The sequence below is a fragment of the Orbicella faveolata genome, unplaced genomic scaffold (assembly GCF_042242905.1).
Source record: "Orbicella faveolata isolate gen_17 unplaced genomic scaffold, um_ofav_v1 contig_1, whole genome shotgun sequence".
Lineage (NCBI taxonomy): Eukaryota > Metazoa > Cnidaria > Anthozoa > Scleractinia > Merulinidae > Orbicella > Orbicella faveolata.
Window position 1 is genome coordinate 21979326 of NW_028301536.1, and position 18608 is coordinate 21997933.

The 18608-nt window shown below is 39.9% G+C and overlaps 2 protein-coding genes and 1 long non-coding RNA gene across 6 annotated transcripts in view; 1 reads left to right on the forward strand and 2 right to left on the reverse strand.

Moving 5' to 3' along the window:
* Nucleotides 1-92: 92 nt before the first annotated feature.
* Nucleotides 93-9690, reverse strand: LOC149118408 (insulin-like peptide 02). Of its 2 annotated transcripts, none has more exons than XM_089295683.1 (4): nt 9566-9690; nt 4540-4609; nt 2946-3068; nt 93-423 (listed from the first exon to the last, which is right to left on the reverse strand). In XM_089295683.1, the coding sequence occupies exons 2-4, from the start codon at nt 4607-4609 to the stop codon at nt 284-286; spliced, it is 333 nt and encodes a 110-aa protein (XP_089151809.1). In that variant the 5' UTR covers nt 9566-9690; the 3' UTR covers nt 93-283. The 2 variants fall into 2 exon arrangements, with proteins under 2 accessions (XP_089151809.1, XP_089151814.1); XM_089295688.1 differs by lacking the exon at nt 9566-9690 and adding an exon at nt 5789-6006.
* Nucleotides 326-18608, forward strand: part of LOC110066459 (uncharacterized) — a 27716-nt gene continuing 9433 nt past the window's right edge. The window contains exon 1 of the long non-coding RNA XR_002298566.2: nt 326-452. This is a non-coding gene — a long non-coding RNA (uncharacterized LOC110066459). The remainder of the gene's footprint in view (nt 453-18608) is intronic.
* Nucleotides 12213-18608, reverse strand: part of LOC110066458 (insulin-like peptide 03) — an 18410-nt gene continuing 12014 nt past the window's right edge. For 2 of the 3 annotated variants that reach the window (XM_020773685.2, XM_020773684.2), the window contains exons 2-4: nt 13942-14011; nt 13404-13517; nt 12213-12592 (exon numbers count right to left, since the gene is read on the reverse strand). In XM_020773685.2, coding sequence (XP_020629344.1) covers nt 12438-12592; nt 13404-13517; nt 13942-14011 — 339 coding nt within the window. In that variant the 3' untranslated portion in view covers nt 12213-12437. Of the gene's footprint in view, nt 12593-13403; nt 13518-13941; nt 14012-14111; nt 14255-18608 lie in introns of those variants that run through there. The other variant, XM_020773683.2, reaches the window with a different exon arrangement.

The following is an 18608-nucleotide window of genomic DNA, read 5'->3' on the forward strand; positions in this document are numbered from 1 at the left end:
AAGTCTTTTCATTGGCACTGTGTGCTGGCGTCTCTGTAGCTCTCGTATCCCTCGCACAGACAACTTTACCACTGATTGAACACATAACAATATTGTTAAAAATCTAGCCTTTAATTTTTGCAAGAGTATATAATTCTCTATTGTTCATTTCCGTTACAAACGTCGTTTAGTAAACGCCTTATAAATTAAAACATTCTATAGAAATCTGTCTTAAAATACAATATACCAGCGATATACAACACCTCTGTTAAATGAATTAATTGTTTAAAAGTCTATCTTGCTTTTAACAGTATTCGTGGATTTCTTCATAGTGACACCCCTCCGTGCAACACTCTTCAACAACATTTGTTCCAGATCGTTTACTTTGTATGGCCCGGGGATGAAGAAAACTTGATGCTTGCTTTTCGTCTATTAACGCAGAACCTATCAACACAAAACGAAAAGAGAGGTAGGTGAGTGATGGACAATTTCTTGCTCATATTACGATCTATTTACTCCAAGAGAGGAAGTAAGGTAAGAAAGTAATTCTTCTTGAGTTATTTTTAGACATGGTACCCAGTTCTTCCGCAGATAACGTTACCTCGCACGTCGCGTGGATGTGTGCGTGGAGGATCAAAATACTCGAAAAGCCGCCTGGGCTGTCCACGTGAACAAAAATCCGCGTCGTGGGATTGGGGATTTCTGGACTCTCCTGGGATTTCCGAAACTGAGAGTGATCTAAAAATAACTTGAGAGTGATTACCTTGTGATTAAGGCCATATGGGAAATTAACTCACTTACCCTTCATGCTCTCTTGTTTACTCGTTTTGTTTCAAAGTCAGCGTCTGTTTTTAGTACTTTTGATCATATTGTACCAACCATTTACAGACAATCAGCTCAGAAAGATGTCACGATATTTAAGGTCATTTTCCTGATACGGTGGAAGTTCTCTTAACGGATACTCTCGTAAGCGGACAGCTCTACTTACGACCGCCTTCACAAAACCCGGTTTGAACTCCGATACAAACTCTTTATTTATTCATTTGCGTAAGTGGCCGTGGACACTTGGAGGGCTTACGATTTAGGCTTTTCTGTTGTTTTTAATCTCCCGTAAGCGGACACCCGAAAGGAAATCCCATGTATATCGCATAGTGTTACAGTTAGTACTGCGTTAATAATCCGTATATCGCATAGTACGGCAGTTTTCTGTATACAGTCATCGCCATTATCAAAAACAAAAAAATCATTTGAAATGGTGTCATTTTTGGTATTCCCAAAGTTTTTTGTTGGCTGGGCAAGCTCCCGTAAGCCGCGGCCATATACACATTACAACTCTAGTGGCCCTTTACGAGAACCATTCTCGTAAGCGGCCAGCTCCGGCTACGGACCCTTTTTTCGCGTCCCGAAGTTGTCTGTTTACGAAAGCTTCCACTGTAAACAAAAATAATCTCAAAATAATAGTTTTCTGAGCTAGCAAAACAACAGGAAAGTACAAAAAAGAAACCAGAAATAATCAAGGATTGTTGCGACTGATATCTATATTTACTTCGCTTGGTGATCAATTCTTAATTCTTCTTAGAAATACCTTTATTTCTTTATTTTGAGCGGTGATCAAACTTGGAGCACAAAGGAGATGGCTCAGATGAAACATCTGAAAATTATACCCTAATTTGTTCCTCCTTTTCTGCCTCTTGTTTTGACGCCAAAAGTATTCAACCAGCTCATCTGTTTCGGCAGAGTTTGATGCCGATTGACAATATTGATCCAAATCAACCGAAAATAGAACGAACAGAACAAATGTCAAAAATGTTCGAGCCATAAAAGTAACGTACTATTATATAAGAAAATGAGACAGTGTGGAGATTTGGTATAATTCGCGGAAGAAAAGCATTTTTTGAGCATGAAAACATGATTTTTCGCAACGCTTTGGTTAAAAGGTGTCAAAGCTATCGAGGGATCGAATTATACACCCACTTTTGTTGTTTACCAAATAGTCTTTAATTTGGGAACACTTGTTCGACTCCAAACGCCAAAGATCGATCAGTTCGCTGCTTTGGAAGCCATTTTGAAAAGTCTACGGATGATCGACTAACCGACCGACTGCTCATTTGCATAATCTGATCACTCTAATTACTCCCTCTAGCTACGCTATCGTTCGTTAAAAAGATACCCAACCGCTTGGTTGACTGAAAATTTCTCCCTAAACTCTACGTTCCTTAATTTGATTTCACGCGATTAGCTAGACGGCCATTTTGCCATGTTGATGAAAATTAAAATAAAGAGAGAAATAACAACATGGCAATCTGTGGACGTTGACTGATGTAAGTCTTCACGGCCTAGTGGCCCACAACTCCCGCGGTTAACTTCGGTTTCTGACCATCAGAGTCTCTCTCCTCCCTTCTCCCCTCCCCCCCCCCCCCGTCCAACATTTTATCAGGTTCCCCTAACAGTAGACTAGCGAGACACTACGGAATTCATCGACTCTCTGAAATCCAACACTCTAACCATTGAACCACCGGCTCGCCCAAAGCATAGTTACCAGAGGGGAATGGTTATGAAGTTTTTGTACAAAAAATCCCTCCAGAGCAGTAGATATAGCTAGCAAAACCTTTGTGGCATTTGAGTTGTAAAAGTATGGTATCGCGTAATAAAAGGGTTCCCAAATCTCCACAGAAACACTGGGTAAAATCAGGAAGGGGTGGGTGTACAGGAATTGTTGTAAGCAAAAAACAGAAAAATGGTAACAAAAGTAACATACGTCAAAATGCTAGATGTTAGAGGGTGCACTAACGTCGAGGGATCAACAAACTGCAAGATTGCTAGCTACATCTACTGTCTTAGGGTTATTTTTAACTGACAAAAACCAACACGCTAACAACTGAACCACCGGCTCGCTCATGGCATAGTATGCCCAAAGCGTTGAGGTAGGGTCTGTTTGTCAGTGAACTAAAAGACCTATTGCTTACTTCGTTTTCTCTTTCCACTGTAGTAACGACACACTGAGTTGTACATGGGTATGAAGGTGTCCCCACAGTAGTGACCATGAATTGGACGCCGTCCTACCTCGTTTATCTTTCTCATCCGAGATCCTATTGAAACAAAAGAAGGATGGAATTTATGAGCTTGTCCAGGAGTCAACAGTGGGAGAGGGGGGGAGGGGGAGGGGTGGGAGACTCCCATATGAAAAGGTCGGGGATGCTCGACAGAAAATATGAATTTAACCCCCAAAGGAGACCAATCTGGGTGTGGCTCAGCTTTATTTCAGCCCCTAAAAGATACCACTAAAACAGAGTAGACTCGAGTCGACGGCGCGTACACAACAGGCAATTCCAAACGACAATTCAGTCCACGCGATTTTCCTAAAGCGAAAAGTTAAATACAATGTATAAAAACAATTGGAAATGGTTAGCTGAAGAAAATGTTAGTAAGAATTCTACTAAAACAATTAGATTATTCGCTCTCGATTTCTATGAGGTGAAAGTCGACTATCACCTCATAGAAATCTCAAGGTCATAATCTAATTGTTAAATAGAAACACAAATGGAAGTTTGGGAGAACGAGAAATGTTGTGGGAACACGAGCCGACAGGCCAGTGTTTCCACAGCTTTTTCGAGTTCTCCCAAACTTCCACTCGTGTTTCCATAACTCGATGGAAACACGGAACATGTTTTTCTATCTCATTCACAATATAGCCCAAGGAAAATATACGCGCTGAGTGGTTAAAAATCGTGTTTCTATTAAACAATTAGATTATGAGCTCGAGATTTCTTTCGCGCGATAGTTGACGAGGGCGCAGCCCTAGTCAACTATCAGGCATAGAAATCGAGAGCGAATAATCTAATTGTTTTAGTATAAATCTACTAGTCGTTCAAATCGTCATCTAAATTCACTTCGCAGACACTTTGAAAACGCCAGGAAGCGGCCTTCATTTTGTTAAGGAGAGCACACTGCTTCGCCACTCACTATCTACCACAGAATAGATAGTGAGTAGAGTAGCCAATCAGAGAACGCCTTTCGTGATAGAACCCTAGTAGATTTATACTAAAACTCGATAGAAACACAACTAGCACGAGCGATCAGCGCACGTATTTTCCTTGGGCTATTTTCTAATTGCGGATTTTGTATGATGCTATATTCGTTTGACCAGGTTCCTGCAACAAAGTTGCACCAGGGCATGCGCACTAATTCGATTTGCAACACCCAACATGTGGCAACACGTTGCAACAGGGTAGCCGAACGCGCACAACATGTTGTACCCAAGAATGTTGCGATATGTTGCGTTGAAACGTTGCCACCGTTTGACAAGCGCATGCAAATGCTGGGCCAACAATGTTGCGATATGTTGCGTTGAAATGTTGCGATCCCGGGGCTTTAAAACATATATAGAAAGTTAAGAGATAAATGAAAAGATCACCGTAAACAAAAAAATTGAAACGCCTGGATCACATAGAGCGGTAAGTCATAAGGGAAAAAATTTGCAGTTCACATAAATAGACAATAACAACCCTCATCTGAGAGATAGCTGACTGCATGGACTGCATGCATAGAAGTTTTCCTTACCTTTTACTATTTCAAGACAAAGAACAATAGCCACGAGTGCTACAGCGCTCCAGAAACAGGCGTTCTTCATCTGAAAGATAAGAGAAAAAAGCCTATGGCTATGCACTCGAAAAACCGCTAAGTTAAGTGACGTCGATGGTTGAGTTTCATGAAGTGGGGCGGAAAGTTTGAGCGCATGTTTCTGATTCCTCGGTGGTGATTATTGAGGTTCCGGTGTTTATTGTGATAGCTGGCGTTTATTGGAAGCCGACCTAACGTAAATGATTGCCATCGATCACTGTTACTCTCAGACGGGCTGCGAACAGATTTACTGAATCAGTATGACAGCTAAAGAACGTCTGCGTGACACTCTCTGCACTCCAGTGACCGGCATGAGCTGAGAACCAAATTTTTGTAGCTTGCGTAGCTGGCGGGATTTGTTATCGAGTGATTTTTGGTCGCGGAGCTCACGCGGGTCAAGCCCGCGAGGGAATTTACGAGCAGAGAACCCGCGAGTGAAAATTCCGCCTGCCTCATTTCTTTTGGTTTTCGCTTGACTCCTCACCAATTCTCTCACGGCCCCGCAACTCGCCGCCAAAACAAAAGCAATCCCGCCAGCTACGAAGGCAATTAGAATGTCGACGATGTGGGTTTCTCGTTTTGTTTGATAATAGAATCCTGGTAATAATTCATTGTATTTTTAATCCAGTAAACTTTAGGTATTTAAGACTAAAAATGACTTTTTTAAAATGGTGACAACATCAATTTGTTTAATAAACTCTTGGCGTCAAAGAAACGTAGTCTGCGAGTAGGCTCTTCGCGGGGAAGAGCGTACGAGCAGACTAAAATAAACGCTAAATTCGATTTACGCCGGGTCTACGAGGCTAACTTTAGTAAACGCTCCTGGCGTTAAGTCCTTAAAATAAGGTATGCACATAACGAGACAAATTAATGTCACGAGACATAAACATATTTTACAAAGCTGTTAACAGATGTTATGCGGTTAATATTTGATCTTACTTAATTTTTGATTTGAACTATATGTGGTTCGTTTTCGATTTTAGTTCCTTTTTGTTCAAATTGAAAAAAAAAAGTTAACTATTGTGATCTCGGAGAAAAGACGAGCTTATTCCATGATGTACATTTTAAGTTAGTTCAACTCTTCATCGCGTTTCTTAATTTTTTGGGCTTCTCGTCAAAGAAATGGTGTGCCCTGCCTGTTTGACAAAATTGTCCTATATACATTCTAAAACCTTGGATGTCTACTGACCTTAAGCCTGAAACACCTTTCAATTAAGCTTCGAGATATAGCGGCGGCGGCGGTCGTAAGTTTTGGGCGACGTAAACTTAATCTTTAGGTCCAACAGAAAATCTTTTTTTCTCCCTGGTTACAACTCACATGTCTGAGCAGTTCTATTTTGTGTGGTTCCGTTGATTATTGTGTTTGTTTGAGGGGCAAGTATTAACACTTTTTGGTAAATGTTTCGAAATTTCAGCGTGATAAGCTACAATATTATGGCTAGCCTCGTTTTTTTTTTGTTATCGTCAAATCAAGATTCAATTATTGGTCCGTTGTAATTGAAACTACTCATGCGTCTCTAACACGTGCTTAAGGGATCATCAGCCCGAAACGGAGCGGCTGACACTTCCTTCACTCAACCGTTAGCACGATAACCTCTACCTTGTTACGCACGACGGACTGAGCGAAAGAGGGACTACTTGTAGTCTACACCAAAAGCAAAGGATAAACATACGAAATGCGTGCAAAAATATTCTACACAACCCTCCAAAACTTGGAGATATGCCGTATAATAACAACGCATAACTGTCTTACGTTTTATCCATAAATTCAAAGTACACATGCTGGAGACAATAAGCATTATAGCCATCATAGAAAACACAGGGTCAAGTTGTGTCCCGGGGCGGGAGTACTCCCAGAAAAGTTGGGTGGGGGTGTGCGGCCCACTTCCCAAAACCCTTACCCTATTTATGACCAAAATCTGCGATTTTTCCTACCCTTTTATTTATGACCTGGCCAAAATTACGATACCCTATTTATGACCGTTGCGGCTGGGGCAGTTGCCTTAAACTGAAGTTATGAAGGACTTTTGTTGACGTTCTTATTGATAACGATGAAAAAAGAAATATACCCAATTAAAGACTAGAGTGCTAAAACCACACCCTATTTATAACTAAAATGGAAAAAACCGATACCCTATTTATGACTAAAACGGCTAAAAGACCCCACCCTTCGGGGCCGTACATACCTGTATAACCCATATAAGGGAATACCCCCCCCCCCGGGAGCTGTGTACAATGGGATCGAAGGCTATTACGGCCTCAAGAAAATAAAAGCAATGACGACTGCAACGTGGAGCTGGATGAACAATCATAGGAAGAACTCCTGAATTCAGAGCTTTTGCCTGAACAAAACCACGCAATATCATAAACAACACGCAAACAGTCCACAGACTTGCGCGGGAACACTTACATTCGCAGTGCCAGAACGAACAACTGGAAGGACAAAAAGCTCGATGAAATTGATGCAAGAAACATAAGAACGTCTCTCTAAGACAGACTTATAGCTTCCTACAAGGAAAGCTACAGCGAAGCCGGACAAATATAAATATGACACCCGTGGTAAGAAGCAGCATAACTTGCAACAGTTAATCAAGCAGTCGGGCCCGGCGTAATCATGAATACAAAACGCAAGGAACCAACATGTTCACGGAATATTTCAAACTTTGTCCCTCCAGAGCTAATATTTAGAGAGCTTAAAACATATCTTGCAATACACTGAATGAGCCAAAAAAAAAAAAAAAAAAAAAAAAACTAGCATGTGGTAAAAAACAGTGTCAAACTCTACAAATTACACGCGGATTACAGCGGAAGCCACACAGACCTATGACCTCTAACGGTTCTACTCTGGTGAAATGTCCTCCTAAAAACACAGGATTATTGCTTAGCGAAATATTGAAAGATCCCCCTATCGTGCCATACAAAAGGGGCAGATCCTTAAAGATATACTAGTTCGAGCAAAACTTTCAAAGCGGCTATTTACACGTGGATAGGAGTTGTGTAGGCCTGTCACCCCATTGTCACGGGCGTGATCATTGTTAATAGCAGTCCACAGAAGAACACTATTGTTAGGTACTTCAGAGGTGCGATAACCAAGAAAGATCAACCGCCATGCATAAAAAGCCGTTTTAGTCTTTGCGGAATAGACAGCAGTTTTGAGCTACTTGACCGTAGTAAACATTGAGGCGTGTAATGAAATATAAGGTCGTTCAAATGGGCTGGATTGAGGAAGAAGAATTTTAAAATTTATTCTCTCTTTAACTGCACGCCAATGTAAATTCAATAATATTGGAGTAATAGTGGAGTGATAAAGGCTGACTTCTTCGCTCTGACACTCAGGCATTCAGCCTTACAGCTGTATTTTGCCATGGTTGTAGTTCCTCCAGCTTGTAAGAGGGAAGACCATAAAGAATAATGTTGCAGTAATCAAGTTTTCAAGAAATTAAAGCATGCATAAGGCGCTCCATAGCAGATTTTGATAGAGATGTGCCGCTGACAGATTCATTTCCTTTAAAAATAACCTATATTGTCGTACTTCCTGGTTATTACCTTAAGTGACTGATGAAACGAATTTGTGTGATGGAACAAAGCAAAAATGGAAAGTGTGAAATGAATATATATTTTTGGTTTTAGTGTTATCCAATACAGTAATTTTCGACTGAACAAACGATTTGCAACGTAGTTAATACTCGCCCTTAGTCCCTTACTGGCATGTGATTTTTATCTATTCAGAATCACACACGTGTAAGTTTTTCGGTGCCTGATTTCTCTTGAATCACTTAGCGAATTCAGAGAAACAGGAACATAAGAACTCTTTGTATAGCAACTTACAACGAAATAAAACAGAAAATAGTACGAAGTTACTCCAGACTGTTTCTTTACTTTTTCAATTACGATGAGCAAAATCCGTCTTCTTAGGAAGCTTTTCAATATCATATATTGACAGCAATACATGGTTATCAATACATTGCTATTTCAATGATCTGAAAATTTAATTTTACATGCAAATTTTTGTAGTTTGTAAAGAGATTAAACAGCTTCTAGATTAAACCTCAATTGATGATAAAAGCCAGGAATAATGACTGCAGCTGGAAAAATAGTCCAATACAATATTAAGTGTTTTTTCATAGCCCGACTAAGTCTCGAATTTTATTTGAAGCTGAACTAATTAGCGATTTAGACTTTCAAACTTCTCTAGATGTTCCAAGAGAAAGCGAAACGTGTAAAACAAATATCTTTTACGCACCAAACACTAATGAACATAGACAACATCGACATGTCTCCCGCAGTATTTCTCGTACATCAAGTCAATATCTGATTATGTTATTATTGATACCGTTTGTGGAGTCTATAACTAGAACGAAGCCTCGATTTCTACCGATCATTCTTATAATTTCCATGTACCGTATTGGTGGTTCTAATTTTAAAACTGAATAATGGTAATATAATATTTGGGGAAAATGATAAATGTAAATGTTAACAATTGTCGGCGTACTCGTTTGTGTTCTTATTCAGTTTCGGCGAGGCATTACGTTTCGAACTACGCAAGCCCTTGTTACCAGAATGAAGCATAACGGTTTGCCTCATTGATAACATAAAGCTGAAAATTGTCCGCGTCATATGTGAAAATAAGCAAAGGTATCCTCAACTATACTGCACTTGTTATAAAAATGACAGAAGATTAAGTCAGTTTTGACTCTCGGTGAGAGAAATGTAAATAAGTCTGGAAGAAGAAGAAAAATGTTAAGGGATTTCTTGACACCCTTGTTCTAAAACGTAACGTCATAATTTATAGCTAAGCAATTTTTCTACGAAGCTAAAACTGAAAACGTTTCTTTTATCGTTTGTGCCATGTTGTTGTTTAATCGTCTGTGGGAAACACTAGATCTATCCTAAAAAAAGCACAACGAGTATGTTTGATCAGGCTTGTGATAAATCTTGATTTTATATCAAACTGCTTTTTACGTACCTTGTGTTCCGTTCACAATTTTGGCGGGAATGTGTCCTCCAAAACCAGCTTAAACCCGCTGTTAACGCGCGCGGCGGTTTCTACTGCCGTATCAGGATTCGAGAAATGAGATGAACTTCCTTTTTATTCACATTCGCCTCGGAACCACGTGGTCGCAAAACAAAAAAGGGCACCTTTTGTGTGTTGTAAAAATATGGCACAATCATTTGAAGTTTAACCTATTTCTACAAACGTCTTTTGTTCGTTAAACACTCTTCCGTTAACTACCATTGTATTGATATTTTTCGTATGTCAACACTGAACAAAATATCCTTTTACACTTTTAAACTCCAGCGGGCGGGGTACCTAAGAATAATTTTGCCTTTGCTCAGCTGTTTTGTACAGAACGCAAGTCAAGTGGAAGAAAACCAGCGACTGACGCGGGAAAAGCAAATTAACAAGCGGGAAAATACGGCGAAGAAAGCTTTGGTCGACACTCACTTCATTTGTGTTCAAACTGCCTGCTTTTAAAAAGGATTCACGTCAGCTAACGCATCCATTTTTCCACAAGAGTACTTCAGGAAATGCTAACTGACAGAAACATACAAACTCAATGTGTAACTGACAAAGCCTTCTGTTCGTCTTGTGAAGTGTGTTAATTTAGTAGTCAGTTACTTGAGTTCACGGGAAAACCGTCAATACCAGGTCTACTGAACACCCTCGTAAAGTAAATATTTGTCGCGTCGAGTTTTAGCCAACAAAACTGGGAATTTCCCCATGCGTTCACAGTCTGTTTGGCTTGTTCATTGTTTTTTCCACTCTCTACGTTATCTTTTTCTTTTGTTGTTCAACAGTTTGGGCTGACATGTATCGGATCGCCTCTCGAAATTTTCCTACTTTATTATAGACTCGCATTTCCAGTTCTTAGAGTCCGGCAATGTATTATAGCTACGTAGGTATCGAGTAAAAGGTCATGAATTGAATGTATTGTAAAACTGCGTTTTACCTTGTTTGGCACAAGACGTAGAAGTGTTTATAGAGCGGACGGTGTTGTTCGAACCAAATATGTTCCGACCTAAAGAGCCAAAGTTCAAGAAACTGAAGTGACCAAAATGACCAAAAAAAGACCGATGGTTTTCATCTGAATCACCATAACAGAGTGTTATCTACATAGGTTAGAGGTTATCACTGAGTTAACAGGTTTTATATAAAAAAAACTCTTTACTATAAATGCACTAGTGAAAGCTCTTGTAAATTTATGCCGTATTCTGACAGGCGTGTTTCCAGTTTTCTTTTCTTGTTACGGTTTTGCCAGCGTTTTTCCGGAATAAAACGTATCCATTGACTAACCTCCTGGGTAATCTTAAGCTTAAACGCACGCGAGGTACCACTCACCACCAGGCAGTTAGCTGCCCCTTTATTCTTTCATCGGACTGTGTTTCAGTGTTACACACAGCAGGTGTAGCTGAAAACACAGCGATATTGACTTGGCAGTAGATCTCCTTCTCATACAATTATTTGGTCATTTCGTGAAAATTATTTGTGATCGGATCCGGGGAAGTGCCGCTGTACGCCGACTCCGCGCTCGTGGCTTCGCCTTTGCTGCTCGCAAGCTACTGCTGGACAGAGTGGCTCTGAGATAGGGTGTGGTTTTAAGGGTGTTGTACCGATTTCAAACATGATTAAACTCTTCAAGGCATTTCCTGTCAGTTTTTCCTAGCAACTAAATCCAGCCACAAACACAGATCTCATTTGCGATAGATTGTGGCATATTCACAAATTTAAGGTTCGTAAACCGGGTCGCAATGGTGAGTAATCTTTAATATAAGGTAAGGAAGGAAAATCAGAGATTTCCCGGAGAAAAAACCTGACCCGCTTGAAGCGGGTCAGGGTTCGAATGGCTCTGTAGCACCTCTACGCAAGTAACTGTTGAGTACTGATCTCCCCACCAACCCCGCCGCGGTCCCCAAGCATACAATGAAAGCAGGCTTAATCGTCTGGTTTCAGGAGCCCATCACTGGGAGCGTGCAGTTATCCCATATTCCTGTCACGGCGTTTTCACAGTCCAATCTATCTTTAGTTTGAATTTACCGCGAATTCAGGACTCCCCCCGCCCCCACAGCAACCTCAGTAACCAATCCCAAACACGGACTTAATTTTTAACTGACGTCATCATTTCACCGGAAGAAGTGACGGTGTCCTGATGCGGGTTAAGCCATTTTCTTCCTTACCAATGCGCGCTCATGTAGACCGGAACTGACCTATTTCGCGGGAATAGAAGCCTAAAAATAGACCGATCTGTAAAAATGTTGTGACATACGCTTGTAGGATGGGGTCCTGCTGGTTTTCTTAAGCGCTTAAACAAAAACATAAGCATTAAGTAAGCGAAGGTACGACAACATAAACATAACTGAGCACAAACAAAACGAAACTGTTTCGCTCTTTTTCATACTTTTGCTGTTCGTATGTCGTATCGGAGACTCGGCTCGAGAATTTTGAGGCCTCCCGAGACGAAACAACCCATAATTGCGCATGTTAGATTCAACCAATGAGAGCGCGCGTTATATCCAACTTAAAATCCAGTGTTACTCTAGCTATAATTGTTAAGGTGGCGTTGGATTGACGGGTGAAAATCTTCGACTTTGTCAGAATACAAAATAACTTGATATTTTGAGTTTAACTGAATAACCTAGCGTTTTTATTATTTGTTTCTATTTATATATATATGTAATTTAAAAATCTAGTTTTATCGTTTTCCAAGAAAGTTCATTCTCTCTTGTTTATTGTTGTTATACGTTCTCCTAGACAAATACATCTTAAAATACAATATACAACCGATATACAACACCTCTGTTAAATAAGTTACTATTTTTTTAAGTGTTCAAGTCCGCTATCAACAGTATTCAAGGATTTCTTCACTTGCACAACCTTCCTGGCAACATTCTTCAACAATATTTGTGCGACCGGATGTGGAACCGTCTGCAGCACTTCTTGGTGACCGGTAGTTAAGAAAACTCAGCGCCTCCTGTTCGTCCATCAACGCTGATCCTAACAAATCATCAAACAAAGAGAATTAGCTAAGCGTTAATCAATTTCAGGCTTATATTACCACATAATATAGATATAGCCAAGCCTAAACGCGGAGCTCCAGATTGCAACAACTAAACGATAAAGAAAAAAGGGGATTTGTTTTTCTTGGATAAGAAACTCAAAGAATGATCAATTGTGAGCATGTAAGTAAGTAAGTAAGTAACTTTATTTAATGAGGGTGAAAACACTTTACAGTCATTGACTGATAAACTCGTGGCCCTCCCTTAAACAATTAAAATATAAATCAATGATTTTAAAAATATCTAACTATGAATAATAATAAGTATAAAACTGGTAAAATTACTAACATCAATAAAATGGACTAAAATCTTGTTGGTGCATGCGATACAAAGAGTTAGAGGACACTAAGAAATTGTGAAATGTTCAATATTTGCATAACCCTTCTTTATAAGCTTGACGCATTTCTCTTTAAAAACGTTAATGCTATCACAGGATCTTATGTCTTATGTAATTGTTCAGCGGCACGACTTCGGCGCACAGGAGCTCCGCTATTATCCCTTATAAACCATGAAATATTTTCGCTCGGACGCGATTAGTCTGAACGCGTCAGGTGACTGAATATGACTCAGCTTGCAGCTAAAACTGGGGAATATGCAATTACGAACGATGTTCCCCAGTTTTAAATCCGGCGTGTTGCAAAAAATTATTTGAAAGATAATAAACACAATACCCACATTGGACTTTTAAAATATTTTGGATTATATTGTAGAAAAATTAACCGTGAAAATGGCTATTGCGGTCAACTTACTTCGCTTTCTAACTCCTTGGGGGCACAACTGGTCAAAACGGGCTCGGATTCGGTCTCCGCAGAATATTGCGACAGTTTTACGTGATCCTACCTCGTTTAGCTTATACAGCTTTCCTGTCAAAGTACAAAGAAGAATTATCACGCCACGAATTCTACACATTTATATTGTAGTCTCAGTTCAAACGAAGGAACTGTTAGGGAAAAGAAAGTTTCTCTTTCTCCTGTGATGGCAGTGTGCTGCGTGGAACGAGATTCCTCCTGTACAACTGACACATCTATTGCGCGTATGCAAACTGGATTGATGTTCACAGAGCAGGGCATTCCAATTTTATAGGTAAAAAAGGCTGGTCAGACTGAAGAAGCGCCAAACTGGTCAGATGAAAATCCAATTGAAAACTTTGCATTATTCGACAAGATTGCATTATTCGACAAGATTGTCGAACGAGAAGTGTTATGTGCTTTTTTGTTACGCCTCTTACTTGGTGATTCAAACGAATCGCGAGAAAGTACTCTCGACAATTGGTGACTTTTGTTATACCTTTTGCCGTTTCAAGACACAAAGCAATTGCCACGAGTGCCACAATGCTCCAGAAACATGCGTTCTTCATCTGAAAAATAAAAGAGAAATAAAACATCAAAATCCCGGTCTAATAATTATAGCCGACTGATCAATTAAATTGTTAGTTTAAAATGTTCAATCTAGAGAACCTTTAGGCTCAATAACATCAAGTTTTTAACTTCCAGAATGTTGGGAACTGAATACTAGCGAGAACGTGTTGTATCGGAGGGTTCGCTTGAAACTGTTATAACTGAACTGCTAAGCGGATATACGTGGGTTGCAAAACAGGCGCTTTTGTTATACGAACTGTCAAACATCCGGAGTTTTTAACATGCACGTAGAGGTAATATTGATTCATTGAGGCGTTGCTATTTACCATTTAAAAGACGTGGAGAGTACATCATATGCTGTAAGTCTCTAAAAAGGGCAGGAGAGCAGAACTATCTTTGAGTCGCATAAAAGCTGAAATTAATGTTTGTTACGAAAGGTGGACCCGGCCGTGGATTTCCACGAAAACTAAAACTTTTGAAACATTCTGTTTGCAAACTCTGGGCAAACAAAATACGACCATAAATAAATGATAAATAGTTAAAGCCAATGTCGCGTGCGCCCATCGCCATTTCGACATATTTTCAGATTTATTTGATGTACATAATTACGTTGATAAGCGCAAAATGAATGCAGTTTGTTTTACAAAGGAAATCCGGAACATTTCATATTCCCATTTTTATTTGAACTGCGACGTGTGAGTCATTAGTCACGTAGTTGGCCGTTGTATTTTGTCGACGTTGTCCCTTTGAAAAACATCACTGACACCTGAGTAAAAATGTAGAATCACCATTCACTTTCGTTAATTTAGTGCATGATTTTGCCGCAGTAGGAATGCTTATATGGTGCCTCAGAAGTTGCATGACCGTGTGAGAAAGTTGATTTATGTTTGTTGCTGACAAACTCGCTTTTCCTGAATAAAATGTTATTGTCTACGATCTGTGACTGACAAAGCGACATTGAGTAATCGAGCAGGACAAAAAAAAGTGAAGCGCAAATTGTGAGGTAATTAAAGATAAGCGTATCACCCATTCAAATAGCAATTGAAAACGCTATCAAAAGCTATCAATACTTGCCATGAATTTTGTTGAGATAGTTTACTCGTAATCAGTGCTCAGTTTTTTCGGCGATTGACTCCAAAATCTCGAGAGCGACACCTTTTGTCCGAGAAAGGTTACTGTATTGTCATAAGCGTGTTGTGATTTTTTTTGTTACTAGGGCGTGTTTGTTTGCTTTCTTTCCTTAGCTTTCTTTCTTTCTTTTCCCAGAAAAGAAGCTGTGTATTTATGCTTATGACACCAGACACACCTTCTTACATCCTAGAATAATCCTCATCCTTGTCCGTTTTTTCAAACCTGGGGCCCGTTTCTCGAAACGCCTGGAAACTATTCGGGCCCGTAAAGCCATTTATAGTTCATGTGTATCTAACAACGGAGAAGTGTGTACGCCTGATACTACTTGTATGAAGGGAACCTCTGTTCATATTAAGAATATGTCAATAAAACAGCTCTGTAATCGTAAGGTTCGAGATTTTGCTATGGCCTTATGGGCCCGAAAAGTTTCCGGGGGTTTCCAGAAACGGGCCCCTGGCCCTAAAATCGAAGATTGGTGCTGATACCCGTTAAGTTACCCAGGAATGGCGGCGTTTGTGTACACATTTGAGAAGGGCTTCAAAATCCTCTCCGCCCCATCTTTCGAAAACGAAGACAGTCCGACTCGGACACAATATCCTTATTTAGAGATTGCATTGCTACGGAAATTACCCCCTCCCATCTCCCTACCTTCCCACCTCCCCCCACCCCCAGCGTCCCGCCTCCCTTTTACTCGCGGGAATATCCCAGAGGTAATTAACTTTTTTTGTTGTTAAAGGCGAAACTGCATCTTGGTTTCTGCAGATCTTTACTACATTATTGAAACACGATAACTATTTGGCTGCTTGTCAAGTTGCAAATATTTGTTTTTTACTCTCTCTCCCGTCAGTGCAATGGAAAGAAATAAAATAAAATAAAATAAAATAAACGAAGCTGAAATTCTATAAGCGCCAGCCTATCAGACTTTAAGCTCTTATTTAAAAAAAGCAAGACGTTCAAAGCATTATTTCATATTGTAAATACCTGATGAAAGTTTTCACTCCTTTTGCTTCCAAAAAGATGTTAAACTAGAATGTGAGCTATTCAAGGCTGATGAGATCTCGAGTGGAAAATTGCTCCAAAACTCTACAATACGGCGTATTCCCAAGCGGTCATCTGGTCACGTTTTCCTGATGCAGTTACAATTGTTGAAGAGGCTTGTGTATACACGTAACGCCTGTTGCCCTAGCCTTTTTTCTGCGAATAATGACGATATTCGTCCTTCGCGGACGAAGACAACCAAATATATAGAGCTTGTCAGTGAGAAGGTGGCTGATATAACACCAATGCACCTGCGACTGTGAAAACGCGTCGCAGGGTATCAAGACTAAGAGATGTCTTGATTCTCTTATCCACGCTTTTCAAACTCCTTGCTTAGGCCACGAAAATCGCTGGAAAGGGTTGTTTTCCACTATTGTATTTCGTTTCTTTGACAGTCGCGCCTACACTGATTACAAGGATTTCATGGTGTTTTCCACTTTGACTCTGAGCTCACATGACCGGCTTTGCACGCGACTTCGCACGTTCCTTCGGCGGCTTCGCACGTGAAGAGTTTCTCAGTTAAATTAATTCAAAAGCTACCTTTCTGAAATTGTCATAATCAAGGAAATGTCTGAGGACCACTTCAACATCCCAGCACGGACCAAACCTTGAAAATATTTTCATTTTGTCTCCCGCGACCTGAGGATTATCGTGTGCGACTCTCAACTTTGGCCTCTGAAACGTTCAAAGGACTACTAACTTAATTGATTATATAACTAGCAAAGGAACTTTGGTGATTCCCGTGATAGCCGAAAACCCGGGATGGTCTAAATTGGTAATAGATATGACGGTTCCGTGATGGTCTCGTGAAGGAACCGTTCGTGACGTTGGCCGTAAATTGCCGGAACAACATTTGTTAAACTTGCAGGGAGTACAGTAACATCTGTACAAAGCAACACTCATATGATCAGCAACGGTCTTATTAGTCAAATGTTTTAATTTGACATCCGTGACGGTTTATAGTAAGATAATCAACCCTGTAACAGTTCATAGACGAGACTATGAGACAGTTTAGGTTTGAAACTGAGAAGGTATAGTCAAATACTTGGCGTTCGTTACACGAGGTATGGGTTCCGGGGGGGGGGAGGTGATACATGAACTATATAGATATGTGTGGTGAAAAGGGTGTGAATTTTGAGCCGTCTTGGTCTTCAACGGAATATAGACTTTGAAAGTTTTGATCTGAAATATCTAGGGTGTATTTTGTGCATATCTGCCCTGGATTCCAGGAAAGCCCATATCGAATATTATTCCTCTCTCGAAAAGCAAGTGCGACTTGATGAACACCGGGAGTTTGAAGCCCTTTCTCAGATATTCTAAGCAAACTAACGTAGTTCCCGAGTATAGTCTGGTCTAAAATAGAGAATATGGAGTATCGTTGACGTTAAGTACAGGTCTGATATGGGTAGCAGGGTAAAATCACACTTTTTGGTTGAAATGGACACACCCTCACGAAAATTTTGAGAACTACCCTTTCATCCCCCCACTCCTCCCCCTGTTGTGTGAGCTATCTCAAACGCGCGCGTCTGGCGCACAATACTCGCCAAGAAATAATTAACAGGATTTCAAACTTAAGGCGAAACATTCCTGATTAACAAGAATCAACTCCATTAAAGGATAAAACATCAAAGCTGAGCCGCTCCTACTAAATCAACTTACTTTGAAATAACATTTCAACGAATACCGCCCACGATTTTAGCCGGCGTAATCTGGTTGGCTAAATGTTTCACTTCGCTAAGAAGATTTGCGGTTTATGCAGCCAAAAAGAATCCGAGATTTTGTCTGGTATGGAGCTTTTAAAATTCCTAAATATAAAAAGAAAAGATGTTAAAATGTCTTTGGTATTCACTTTGCGAAGTTTTGAACGTGAAACTTGACCGGTTGTGAAAAACCATAGGTTTCAAAAGATCGATGCTGTGTCGCCAAACAATGTGTGCTCAAGGCTCCCTCGGAAAGCCGTTGATTTCGTCTATAACATGAATCAACTATATCGTAACATAACTTTATTACAATGTAACAATAACGCAGCGTTGCTGGAAAAGTCTTTGATCTAAACCCCTGAAAACTTTTTCTCTGGATTTCAAAAAAAAAATAAATAAATATAATAAAATAAAATAAAATCAACGGAAATCCGGAGGAAGGCCCATTGGGTCTTGTCTGAATACTGAGAAAACCCGGCCATTTGGCTTCAAATTGACTTGCTAAATTTTTAAACCGTTTTTCAACTGCAGTAAACAATATTTCTAAGCTTCTTCTGAACAAATATTATCCCAGCTGGAAGATCTTTCTTCGTTTGATATTTTACTAAATAGTTTTCCTTGAATATATAGTCTTGAAAAACACACACAAAAACCATCTGATTTGATTTTCTTTCAGCAAGAGGCGTTTTTTACGGTGAACAGTTTTAACAGCACAACACCTTTGTGT

Bases quoted from the DNA above. Each gene is read 5' to 3' on its own strand.
- LOC149118408 (XM_089295683.1), bottom strand. From the start codon at position 4,609: ATGAAGAACGCCTGTTTCTGGAGCGCTGTAGCACTCGTGGCTATTGTT. The intron at 3,069-4,539 runs GTAAGGAAAACT...TTGTTTCAATAG, and splicing joins TTGTCTTGAAATAGTAAAAG to GATCTCGGATGAGAAAGATA. The intron at 424-2,945 runs GTAAGCAATAGG...TTGTGTTGATAG, and splicing joins CAGTGGAAAGAGAAAACGAA to GTTCTGCGTTAATAGACGAA.